This window comes from Eumetopias jubatus, unplaced genomic scaffold, assembly GCF_037043125.1.
Source record: "Eumetopias jubatus isolate StellerSeaLion01/CBP00866 unplaced genomic scaffold, mEumJub1_p1.0 scaffold_17, whole genome shotgun sequence".
In the NCBI taxonomy this organism is placed as follows: domain Eukaryota; kingdom Metazoa; phylum Chordata; class Mammalia; order Carnivora; family Otariidae; genus Eumetopias; species Eumetopias jubatus.
Genome location: NW_028274823.1, coordinates 7,996,108 through 8,008,160, shown reverse-complemented (window position 1 = coordinate 8,008,160; position 12,053 = coordinate 7,996,108). Strand labels below are relative to the sequence as shown.

Below are 12,053 nucleotides of genomic sequence, written 5' to 3'. Positions count from 1 at the left end.
TGGCGGGGGCGCTGCACACTCTGGAGCCAGGCATGGCCAGCAGCGCCCACCGGATGCTTCTGCACAGTGGGAGGGCCTGAGTGGGGAGCGCTGGCTTCCCAAGGATGAGGAACGTCCCGCAGGAAGGGCTGTGTGCAGAAGCCCTGGACAGCCGGGAGGCATGAGCGCCATCCTGGGTGGATGAAAATGGAGATGCCCGTGGATGGCAGGTGGCCAGAACCAGAGGTCTGCAAGATTGTGGGGTAGAGGCCCGGGGAGTAGCTGGTTGAGGCTTTGTGAGCTGAGTAGTGCATATTCCTCTCTTTTTACAGCAGCTTGAGGGCTGTACAAAAGCAGGCTGCCGGCAGGATTTGGCCCAGGGGCCACAGAGACCAGCCACAGTGACGGGAAATAGATACCTCGTGCTTGTCAGATTACACATGACTTTGTTACGTACCTGTTTGTGTATGTACATAGAGAGTACCCCGAAAATGAACAGTGTGATGTATTTTCCCATGTGCCATCCGTGTAACCGCCACCCAGGTGAAGATCTAGAACACTGCCAGCACCCCCGATCATGTTCCCCTGAGAAGTAACCATGTAGAGACTGGTTGTGCCTGTTCCTGAACTTGGCATAAATGAGTCGTCCAGCTGGGGTTCCCGACCCACCCACACTGCAGCGCGGAGAGTAATTCCCTCTGAGTAGGATTGTCGCAGTGTTCTAATGCGTGTTTCTCCATCCCCTGTTGACGGACATTTGTGCAGTTTCCCGCTTTGTGCTGTTATCGCCAAACCCGGTTGGCACACTCTAGTACATGTCTCTTGGTGAACACGTTGATGCATTTCTGTTATGTGCGTACCTGGGAGTGAAATCGGTGGGTCACAGGTAGGTGCCAACACACAATTTGCAAAAGTGGCCGCGCCATATATAACCTTTTGACGGTGACAAGTACGTATTTCAGTGCTGCTGTGGGATAACAGACCTTAAATTCCCGTGGTCACCGGATTGTGTCTGTGACTGAAAGAGTGAAACAGTCCCTTAAAATACCTGCACTGACATGAGAGCTATTCCTGCTCGAGCTGCGGGCCCAGTGGGTGGTGGTGAGGATCCCCATGCACTCAGCCCCTTGCGTTGCAACGGCCCGGGGAACGAGGTCCCGCCCTTTTCACAAGTGTTAAAGATTTGTGGGATGTCCCTAGGAGCCCACCCCAGGTACCTCCTGTGGCCAGGACTCCAGCCCTATTACAGTTCCCTCCCACATGCTCACCGGGAGCCCTGCTCTACCTCAGGACGCAGTCCACAGCCTCTCCTCCAGGAGCCCCCACGTTGGGGTACCCTTGGTGCCACATGGGCCCCATAGCTGTTTGCCTTTATGGCGTGGCCTCACTCACCTCAGGAAATATCTGGGGCTTTGGACAGCTGTAGCCCCGCAAATCCCACCCAGCCGGAGAGCTACTTTGCCAGGAGCACCCCCTCTATCGTGTGGGAGCAACCTCGGAGGACAGGGACCGGTTGGCATGTGGACCCCTGGGGTTTGCACGGGGGCAGGGTGGGGGGAGGCACTCCGAGCAAGGTCAAGCTCATGGCCCTGCTGTCAGGAATGTGACCTTTCTGCTGGCAGCAAGGACCCCACCGTGGGGCCCTGAGCAGGCTTCGGGTGGAAGGGGTTTGGAGAGGAGAACAGGAAGGGGGTGTGTGCGCCCTGACTGGGGGTGGCTGAGACGGGGGGTGGGGGGAGGGGGGCATCCGGTAACGGGGCGCGGAAGGACCTGGAGGCTTCCTGAGGGCCGGCCAGGCCTGTGCTAGATGTGGGGAGAAAGAGGCTTCAGAGGGGTCACGGACAGTCTAACCTGTGGCCCTGCTTTCCAGGCCGAGTGACGAGCAGCATCCGGAAGTGAAGGCTGATGGGTACGTGGACAACCTGGCAGAGGCCGTGAACCTGCTGCTGCAGCACGCCATCAAGTGATGAGCCTTGTGGGGCGGCCCCCAGCCTCGCGCCTCCCCCCACCCCCCGCCCCGTGCCCGGGCCAGGTGCCTCTGCTTCCCCCCTGACTCCTGGAGAGTTGTTGCTCCCCGGATGGCCTGCCCCCCGCCTCCTGCACTGAAGTCCGAGGGTGGGACAGACCCCTGGGTGCCTCCAGGAACACTCTCTGGGAACACACTCCAGCCACCTGGCCCTGTGAACATCCCCACTAACTGGACTGAGGGACCTTCACCCCCCTGCCCCTTTATCACTCATTCTGTGCATTTGACGGAGGAGCCTGGAGAAGGTGGGGGCTTCCTGCTCCGTCCATGCGGCCCCGGGGGCTGAGCCAGCCTCCCTGGGACTGCCCAGCAAATCCCCGCCTGCCTCCTGGGCCCCACCCAGAGTCAGAGTGGCCACTGGGCACCCCCTCCCTCTCCTACCCCAAAAAGCACCTTGGAGCCCGAGGCTGGGGCAGCTCCCGGGGCACTGAAGATGGCTGTCCTTCAAAAGCAAGAATTGTAACCACGGGAGTCAAGGCTGCGGGCCCAGAGGGTGCTTCCGGGGCCCCAACTTGGTAGACTTGAGTGTGTCATGCCCCACGTCTGCAGGGGCAACTACTGTTAAATAAACTGTCCTGACCCGACTTGGCCTCTGACTCAGAGTTTGACGCCTGGGCGGGGGTGGGGTGCAGGCCCCGGCTCTGGCCTGGTGCTGCCACGCGCTTGAGCCATTGAGCAGCAGAGGGCCAGGGTCCCAGACACCCGAGCTGCCCCAACCCCCTCCGGGAGAACGGAGGCCCTGAGCGGACAGCGGGCTGCCCTCGGCCCCACCAGGGACAAGCGGGGCCGGGGCGAATGTTGGCCGGCTCTCCCGGGCCGCCCTGCGGACGGTGGTGGTGAGCCACAGGCTTCCAGAATTCACTCAGAGGCCGGGGTTTCAGGTTTCAGAATCAGTCAGCGGAACAGATCACTTGATTGCGCTGTTTCTCCTCAAATCAGTCCAGAAGTCCCTGATGAGTCTTGGGCGACAACCACACATGAAAGAAGCCTTGGGTCCTCCATAGCAGGGTTTCCACCAAGCGAAGGCAGGGGATAAAAGGCTGGACCCTGAGTCCCGCCCGAGTTGCCCTGGCACCGGAGCCCCGGGCCCGCGGGGGCTGTGCTGTCCCCAGGCGGGCCGGCCACCATTAAATCAGGATTAAGAGGAACCAGTGGCCAAGTCTTTTCATCAGGAGGAGAGGCCACCGGCAGGGCTGGTGTCCGTGGCGGGCGGGGGAGGAGGGCGTGTGGCCTGTTGGCTGCGACACAGGCAAATCGCCTGCTCCTTGGAGCCCCCTCGTTACAGCTTGTTAGCAGATCGGCGGGCCGCGGTGGGCGCAGCTCGCCAGGGCTTGGAGGGCAGCGTCAAGGAGACGGGCTTGCCACGTTCCGGTCAGGTTGTCTCGCGGGTCCTTGGTTTCCCTCTTTCTCTTTCACGGGCTGCCCTCGCTGGCTGTCCCGGCTGGAGCTTGCGGCCAGTGCAGCGCCATCCCCTGAGGCAGCAGGCTCCTGTTGTCTGTCCACGGACCAGCTGCCTCGCAGGAGGGGGACAGGTGTCCGAGGGACAGCTCTGGGGTGGGGGGCGGCGCAGCCGTCTGCTGGGTCCGGCCGGAAAACGTGCCGCCCCCCCCAGGGCCGTGGGTTCAGCAGAGTGGACGTCCGCCCTCTACCCGTTTTACAGACAAGGAAGTGGAGGTGTGGACAGAGGACCTGCCCGCGGGCTGACAGCTGGTTAAGGGCAGAGCTGAGACTCCGACCACGGTCTGACCCCATATCCCACGTCCTTTCTGGTCCCTCCTACAGTCCTTCCGGGGCGGTGGCCTGTGGTGGCCCGGCGGCCGTGGCTTTCTTGGTGAGCCTGCACCCTGGTGCTCCCCCCCGGAGATGAAATGTTCTTGGGGACTGAGGTCCATTCAGCCCTAGCACGGGGGGCACCCTCTACAAGCTTCGGCTGCCTTGACTGTAAAAGGGGGGGCCTCCTTTCCTGAACAGGCACGCACAGAGCCCTGCGGGGGACCAGGCCATGCCAGGATGTCCTGCCACCTGGCTGGGTCTGACGACCTGTGCTGCCGCCACTCTCCCTCTGCCTGGAAGGGAGAAGGGGGGCCTCCCTCCCCTCCAGGGTCCTTCCAGCCGCCCGCGGTCCACCTGCAGCCGACCCTCCTTCCCCAGGTGGGAGCAGTTCTCAAGCCACGGACTGACGGAGCCGTTGGCTGTGGGTGGGGCTGGAGTTCAGGGCCGCCAGGGGCCTAATTACCTGTCTGCGGTCAGGAGACGTACCAGGTCTGCCGCTAAGAAATGGACCCTCCGAGCCCAGGGAACAGGCCAGGTTGGCTCTGTGGGCCCTTCCGGCAGAGCCCTGGACTGAGGGAGGGGCCCGAGCCCGGCGACGCTGCCCAGCAGGACATCCCAGGCTCTGGTGGCCACCAGCCCAGCCACGTCTGGGACGGGGAGGGGCGGATGGGGTGCAGAGGGGAGGACAGTCTTGCAGGGTCTTCAAGGGCTTCACCTACCGCCCCCAGACCTTCCAACGCAAGCATCCACACGGTATCGGCCCGGGGCTGCATATGCCACCGGTGAAAACCCGATTCCACCTGGGTTAATCATGCAGCAAGAGAGTTTATGTCTCACCTCATTGCCAACTCCAGGGCTGGCTGGATCCGGATCCCAAGGAATTCCCAGGCGACCCTGAGGCAGGGTAATGGCAGCCCCACCCAAACTCCCCCGAGAGGAAGGAGGCAGCGTGGCACCGGGAGGACAGATGAACGTGACCGGAGGCTGGGAGCCAGGCCCGGAGTCGGAGCCTCAACACCAGGCACGCACGCCCGTCACGGGGCCCGGGCGACTTCAGTGCTACTCTCCTCCTCCAGGTCGGGGCGGGGAATAAGGCCCCTCCAAAGGCCTGGGCCTTCCTGCGGGGCCAACTCTGCCCCTCCTGGGTGGAAAGGGGCACAGAGGTGGGGACGCACGGCGGGACACACATGCCTGCCTCCTGGGGGCTGGTGGCGCCACCTCCCACCTCGGCGTGATAATCCCGAGGGCCTGTCCCTCTCTCTCTCTCAGAAGTTTCCCATTTAGATGATAAATATATTGGTATAAAAAGAAACCAAAAGTCACTCAGAGTCTGGCCTCTGTTACTGTTGAGGGGCCTTTCCTTTCGGCCTTCTTTCCAGGAGAAATGTTTTTAACACTCTCTGGATCGTCCGCTGTGGTGCTGGGGGTTTGGGGCACTGACGCTCATGTAAGCCCCGCAGGTGTTCCAACCTGCCCACGCCTGCAGAAGCTGCTCGGTCAGCACGCTGCCTACCATCGGGTGCAGGCGTGGGCCAGCCCAGCACCAGGGTCCGCAGACCCGCGGCCGGACCTGTCAAGAGGGCTGAGGGCCGCATGCCGCCCCGCGGGCCCGGCGCCGGTGCCCAGGGCAGAGTCCTGCTTTCGAGCAAATCTGTAGGCACAGCAGCTCGGGGGGGCAGTGTCCTTCCCCTGCCACTGGGGAAAGCACAGGGTGGGGAGCGGGGTGGCCATGGCTGGGCCCAGGCCGAGCTGGAGGCTGGGGCCCCAGCCGGGGACCGCCGCTGAGGGGGGCTGGACGTCTGTCTAGGGCCGCCTTCCCCGGGGAACAGGAGGCAGAGCCCCCGGGGCCCTGGGCCTTGGCCGTGCAAGGATGCCTAGGGAGGGGCTGAGGGATTCCCCACCCCCCCAGGATTCAGCCACAGCAGCCTTGCGTCACCTGGGTCGTGAGTTCGGTGTTCTGCACCATCCTGGAACGAGGGCTGCTGGAAAGAAACCCAACCCACAGGAAGTGTCCAAACGCAGTGCTTTGGTGCCTCATGCCCAGAGGGGCATCCTCAGGACCTAGTGGATGTTCGAGGCGAAATCTCTGTGGTCCGATTTTGTGAGCAAACGCTGGGCTAGAAATTTAAACAAGCCTCTCAAGCCTGTCCTCAAGGCTGCAAATGTCCTGACTCTCCGGAGCTTGGTCAGCCAGGCGGCGGTGATCTGCAGGGCCAGGCCCAGGGGCCGTGTGCCCCGGAGCCCACTGTGGGTCCGGCTGGAAGCACGGGCACCCCCGACCCCGGGCGGGAGCAGTGCAAGTGGGAGCCACGCTGCCCTAGTGGGGAACGGAGGCCCCGCCGGCACGTCCTCCGCGCCTTGCCGGTAGGGAGGTGGGCTGCAGGGCGCCGGGCCAGGCCTTCCACAGCGGCGTGACCTGCAGCAACAGCACGACGTGGGGCACACAGCACTGCGGAGGCCCCGCTGGTGACGCGCCAGCTCCGCGGAAGGCGGACTCCTCTACCACGCCCGACTCGGAAGTCCCACCTAGTGGGCGGCTCCGCTCTGCCGGCCGGGGGGTGGGGGGGTGGGGGGGGACCCTGGCTCCCGGCTGGAGGCAGGGGCTGGGCCCCTCCACCTCCAAACACGCAACCGTGTGCGCACACGCATCGCTCTGGGGGCTGGGCTGCTCGGACCGTGCTCTAGAAGGGCTCCCTCGTGGACCACGGCTGCGGCCATGGCCAGCCCTCCTGCTCACAGTGGCTCGCTCCACCTCCCCCTCCGAGCCCCGGGACAGCTCTGAGATGTCCGCTCGCCCCATCTTACAGACCCGGCCCCGAGGCTCGGAGGGGACAGAAGGGCCCCCCGCCAACCCAGAGCTACTGCTCCCACGGACGAAGCGGGGGGAGCCGCCAACCCACCACAGCCAACAAACCACACAGCAGGCTCCCAAAGGCTGGGTACTGAACCAGGAAGCTTTATTTACACCAGTAAGAGTAACAAGCAAATTCCTGAGAGACTAGAGCGGCTCTAGTGCAAGACAGTCGTGGCCCGCGCGGGAGGCCAGGCAGCCGCGGGCGGAGGGGGCGGCGCAGGCCCGACGCGACTCGCTCGGGCCGCCTCACTTCCTGCAGCTCCACGGCACCGACGGCGTGCGGGTCGGGACAGCCCGCGACAGCCCCCATGTCAGCCCACGTGCTGTCCCCGAGCCCGGGACATCTCCTCCACGCACTGAAAACACAACTTATTTGCCAAAGAGACTATGCTAGAAGATCAGACTATCCTACCTAGGCTACCTATCTCTGCTGTGGTCTGGGGTGGGGGGTTTTCATGATCTCTTCTTTTCTCTTTAAGGATGAGGCAACGTTTTCTCTGACTGGAGCCAATGGGAAGGGTCTGACCAACTGTGCGGATGTGGCAAGATGCGGCGTCACTACCTGTACGGGGGGGGGGGTGGGGGTGGGGGGCAGAGGGGCTGGGCCACGCCAGCCACGGTGTGGCCAGCTGAGCCCTGGGTCCTGGGCCCTGGGGCACTGCTCACGCCCAGGGCCCAGGCCCAAAGCGGTCATCGTTCAGGGAACGGCCCCAAGGCCACAGAGGGCACGTGACTCTAACCTCACGGGCAGACACGGAGGCTCAGGCCGGGCCCTCCGCAGAGCGTCCAGGGCTGGGTTTGAAATACCACGGAAGCTCGCTCAGAGCGGCGGTGCCCCGAACGCCGCCCACCCCCCCGCCGGGGGGGCCGCCTCAGCCAGAGCAGGGAGATCGCACACCACCCCTGCACTAGGAGACCCATTTGAACATTTGGGTTTGTTTCCTTTTCAGTGTGGACCTTTCCTTTATTTAAATTTTCTTTGCGCGTACAAATTCACAAAACTTTCCTGCTACAAACATTTTGATGACGAGTAAGGCTTTCCGAGAATGAAAATCCATGGATGATCGGCACAAGCGCCCCCGTGGCCTGGATGTTGTCTGCCCGTGGGCCCTACTCCGGCCCGGCCTCCACCGCGAATAAGGCAAGAGGGTTTGTGGTAAACGGTGAGGCTACGGCCCTGACCCGGCCCCACCCGGCCCCTGCGGGCAGACAGCGGCTCCTGTCAGTCCTGCGGCCATAGAAAATGCTCCTTCTGGAGTAGGTAGGGATGCAAGCGACAGGGACTCTCCTCCCCACCCCGCTCTCCTGGAGCCACGACCCTGCGTTGGTCCTTCAGGGTCGCAGGCAGGCAGGCGGCTTGGTGCAGCCCTCCCTCCTGGCTCGGAATGTCCTGGGTCTCCCTTCAGAGGGAGGAGCTCCCGGGCATCCCCTAGGAGAGGCAGGGCCTGGACGACGGTGGGGCTCCTGCACGGTGAGCCTGCCGGCCCGCCCACGGCCGCACGGGGACAGCCATGCGCAGTCAGAGGGAGCCCCTAGGTGAGCCTCCCTCCAAGAGCCTCCAGACCAGAAGTCCTGGTGTCAGCAGGGCGGAGCATGGACATGCCTCCCCGGACGGCGGGGTGGCACCTGCCACATGGGGTCGGCGCTCTCCACTCAAAGGTGAACATGAAACGACTGAAGGGCGTTTCTCTCTCTGAGCAGAAGGGACAATGGCCATCCTCTCCCCCCACAGCTGCTGCCGGGGGCTTGGGCTAGGAGCTTCGGTGGGAGTGAGGACAGCAAAGAGGGGCCTGAGGACGCTGGAGGGCCAAACTCTGCCCTGGGCCGGGGTACCTTCTGCCCGAAAGTGCCCTGGGACTGGGTTTGTGGGTCGATGGGACCAGCTTGGGAGGAGGCGGGAAGGCTTGGCCTTCCCTGCCACCAGGCCTGAGAAGGGGGTAGGTTGCTGGGCAGGGTCTGAAGGCAGGTCACCTGCCCCAGAGCCCTGGGACACACACCCACTACCGTGTGCCTCCCCAGGTGACGCTGAGGAAAGGCTGCTGGGGGTCACCGCTTAGGCCCCTCTGGTTCGGCTCTTGGTCCCTCCCTGTGGCCTGGACCAGGAGATGGGGCCCCGCCTCTCCTTCCACAGGAAGGACTGCTTTAGAGGCCACTGTGGCCACTCTTGGTGTGGGCTGGGTGCCGGGACTGCGCACCCCAGGCTTTCTGAAGACACAAGGCACCGGCGTGTGCTCCAAATTCATAATGCTGCCAGACGTCACTCAACAACGACCCCACCCTCTTCCGGGTCTGTTCTAAGAAAACATGTCCTCCCTGACCCATGGTGTGGGGATCAGACAAGATGGCAGGTCTACCCAGAGCCACCAGCTCCCTGCTTTGTCTCTCCAGGGCCCTGAGGGGACATGCCTTTCGTGGGAGCCACGGAAGGGTAACTGGTTCAGGCCCCAGGACCTGCCATGTGCCCACACAACCACGATGCTATCTGACCTGAGGCTCTGAACAATCTGGGAGGGCCATGGAGTTGAGATTTTCTCTACAAGCATCTGATGGTTGATTTTTAAGAAACACCACCATATAAATCAGAACTTGAGCACCACGCTTTTGATCGAGTAAAACAGTGAAGGTGTAAGTAGAGTTTCCCAAACAGGGTCCTTCCTTTGGGGAAAGAGGGTGAGAACCATTCGTACTCACGCTGTGAAAGTGAGGCATTCGCTGTCCACAAAAAATGAGCAAAAGCAAAGAGACTATGAACGTGCCTTTGTTACGTGTCAGCAAACTCAAGAGAATACACCAGTTATTTTTAGCCACATGGGGAAAGGACCCAATTGCTACTGTCTGCCGAAGATGCCAAGTTTCCTACAAGCCAGACTCCAAGAGAGCAGAGCCCGTGTGGGGTGTCTGCCAGTCGGGCTTCCTGAGAGCAAAACCTCAGGGGGTCAGGGGGTGGGCGGGGAGGGGGGGGCCGGGGAGTCCGCAGGGGTGCAAGGAGCTGGGGACGCAGCGGTAGGCACTCTGCTCCCCCGGCTGACCAGCAGGGGTGCTTGTCTGGAGGTGGACGGTGCACCCAGATTAAAGCCCACAGTCCCACCGACTAGCGCGAATGTGCTTAGAATACTGCAGGGGCCTTGCAGGCCCCCCAGAGCAGCCAACAGACCTCCTCCACCCCTGAAATGTGCACAGGGCCCGGGTGCATGCACCTGCTCGCAGCTCCTGCCTCCTGAGGGCATTTTCAAGAGGTTGCCTGTTACTGGTGACCTCTCCCCACTCACCGGAATCAAGCTAATCACTCAGTGACAGGTTCGCCACAGAGAATGGCCACCATGTGCCAACCCTTCCCGAGCGGCAAGTAGTTCTGTCTTTTTGGCCAACAGATCCACCCACATCTACCCAACGCAGACGCCTCTAACGAGCAGCCCAAGCTGTTCCCCAGGCCCCCAGAGTTCCGACATGGCGAGCCCCCCTGGCACCCCAGGGCCTCTGTCTCCTGCACTTGGAATTAAGGCCAAATGGTTCTGATGTTACTACAGAGGAAAGCATCTCCCGAACCTTCCCAAGCCTGAAGCAGGGAGACCTGGGAGAGAAGGCACGGAAAACAACGGAGTGAAAGAAGCTGTGGGGCCGACCCCCCGAAATGAACCTGAGCAGGAGGCCGGGTGGACCTGAGCACAAGCCCGCCCCCAGCAGCCCCGCCGGCAGTCACGTGCCGGGCAGCAGGCCCTGTGGGACCCCACCCAGTGAGGCACCCAGCGGAGGGGGCGGCCGGCCAGGAACAGGGGGAAGGGGCCCAGACCAGCCCAGCTGCTGTCGGGCTCCGGGGGTGCGACGGCCGTGGCCGCCGTGCTGGGGAGGGGTGGGCAGGCAGGCGGGCCAGGCTCTCCGGGGGCCACTGCGCTCGCTCCCCGGCACCCGCGGCCCCCGGGGAGCGCAAGTCAGGCCCGGGACGGGGGCTCCCCGCCGCCCCTCAGTTGTTCTCTATCTGCTCGATGTCCAACTCGCCGTCCAGGGAGCAGGGGCTGTTGCCGGCTGCCCCGCGGTCCCGCCAGGCTGAGGCCGGCCCCCAACTCCTGGCACAGCCCTCGGCCAGGGCGCAGCCGCCTGACTCCTCACAGCACTGCTCCTCCTTGCAGGCCAGCTGGTCGTCGAAAGCCGGGGGCAGAGGCTCGGGGACCGGGGTCCCGGCGGGGGTCCTGCCCCCCAGGCTGGAGGCCGAGGCCGAGAGCAAGGCGGTCCAGGACCTGGTGCTGCTGACATGGAGGGCGAAGGGGCTGCGCGGGCCACAGTCCTCCATCCCCGCGCTCAGGCAGCTGAGGCTGCTGAAGGTCTGGCAGTTCTGTGGGGAGACAGACACACCGGTCACCGAGGGTCCCGTGCCCGTCCCGAACCCAGGGGCCGCACGCCACAGACAGCTGGCTGCAGCCCCTGGGGCTAGGCGGCGATGGGTCCGCTGGGCAGTGGCAGTCCACCAGAGCCCGGCCTCCTCCATCACCTGGACAAGAAGAGGGGCCATGCGCAGGTCGGCAGGAAGAAATCTGCCCCAGTCAACGAACGCTGGGTTAACAGACACAAAACCCAGTGACCCACAAATTAGGAAAGAGCCCGAGCTTGACGCCGCCCAGTCGAAGGGAAGCTGCGGCAGGAAGGCCAGGCTCCGAACCCTGCGCAGACCACCCTTCTAAGGGGTGGGCTGACAGAAATGCACCACCTCCCTTCAGCGGGCAATTTCGCTTCTAGAATTTCTATCTTCAGAAAACACTTTAGGATGCATGCAAAAAATCAGCAAAATGACTCCATGTCATACTGTTGAGTTGAAATGAAGCACAAGTAATCCAAATCCCCCATGATAACAGTTCCATAAAACATGTCTTTTCAGACAAGGGGAGGCGAGGCGAAGCCTCTGTGGCCTTAGAAAGAACACTGCCGGAGTGAATTTCCAGACTGAAGGGAAACCTCATCAGGCTGCAGAGCTGCACAGGGGGTCTAATGCCCACCGACCCCCTCACCGTGACCAGGAGTGGGAGATGGGGCCAGGAGGGTAGCCCTGACATCCCAGCCATCCAGAGAGCTGGTTCCCGTGTGAGCCTGAGCCCCACGCCTGGAGACACCAATTCTCTAGTGAGGCTCAGGCCCCTGTGCCCTCAACAGGCGCTCTCGGTGGTGGATGTCGCAGCTCTGCAGGTGGGAGGCTGGGCTCACTAGCTGGGGGCCTCAAGCAGACCCCTCAGTCACCCTGGTCTCGGCTGCCTCATCTGTTACGAGGCAAACAATGGTCCCTACACCTTTCTGTAGGGCTCTTTGAGGGCCCAGTGGGAAATGGTGGCTGCCCACCAAGTGCTGTCTCTGTGTGGGGCCAGCCTGGGGAAGGTGGCAGCCTGGGGCCTCCCTGAGTGGCAGGCGTAGCTCAAACAGGACCCAAGGGTGCTT

The 12,053-nt window shown here is 63.0% G+C and overlaps 2 protein-coding genes across 5 annotated transcripts in view; one reads left to right on the top strand and one right to left on the bottom strand.

The window, feature by feature from the left end:
* The window catches only part of LHPP (phospholysine phosphohistidine inorganic pyrophosphate phosphatase), a 127,763-nt gene extending 125,174 nt beyond the window's left edge, over positions 1 to 2,589 (top strand). Inside the window, exon 7 of the mRNA XM_028119906.1 lies at positions 1,850 to 2,589. Within this exon, the coding sequence (XP_027975707.1) occupies positions 1,850 to 1,946 (97 nt within the window). The 3' untranslated portion in view covers positions 1,947 to 2,589. The remainder of the gene's footprint in view (positions 1 to 1,849) is intronic.
* A 4,125-nt stretch (positions 2,590 to 6,714) lies between these two features.
* The window catches only part of FAM53B (family with sequence similarity 53 member B), a 119,760-nt gene continuing 114,421 nt past the window's right edge, over positions 6,715 to 12,053 (bottom strand). For all 4 annotated transcript variants that reach the window (XM_028119887.2, XM_028119886.2, XM_028119889.2 and 1 more), the window contains exon 5: positions 6,715 to 10,962. In XM_028119887.2, the coding sequence (XP_027975688.1) occupies positions 10,594 to 10,962 (369 nt within the window). In that variant the 3' untranslated portion in view covers positions 6,715 to 10,593. The remainder of the gene's footprint in view (positions 10,963 to 12,053) is intronic.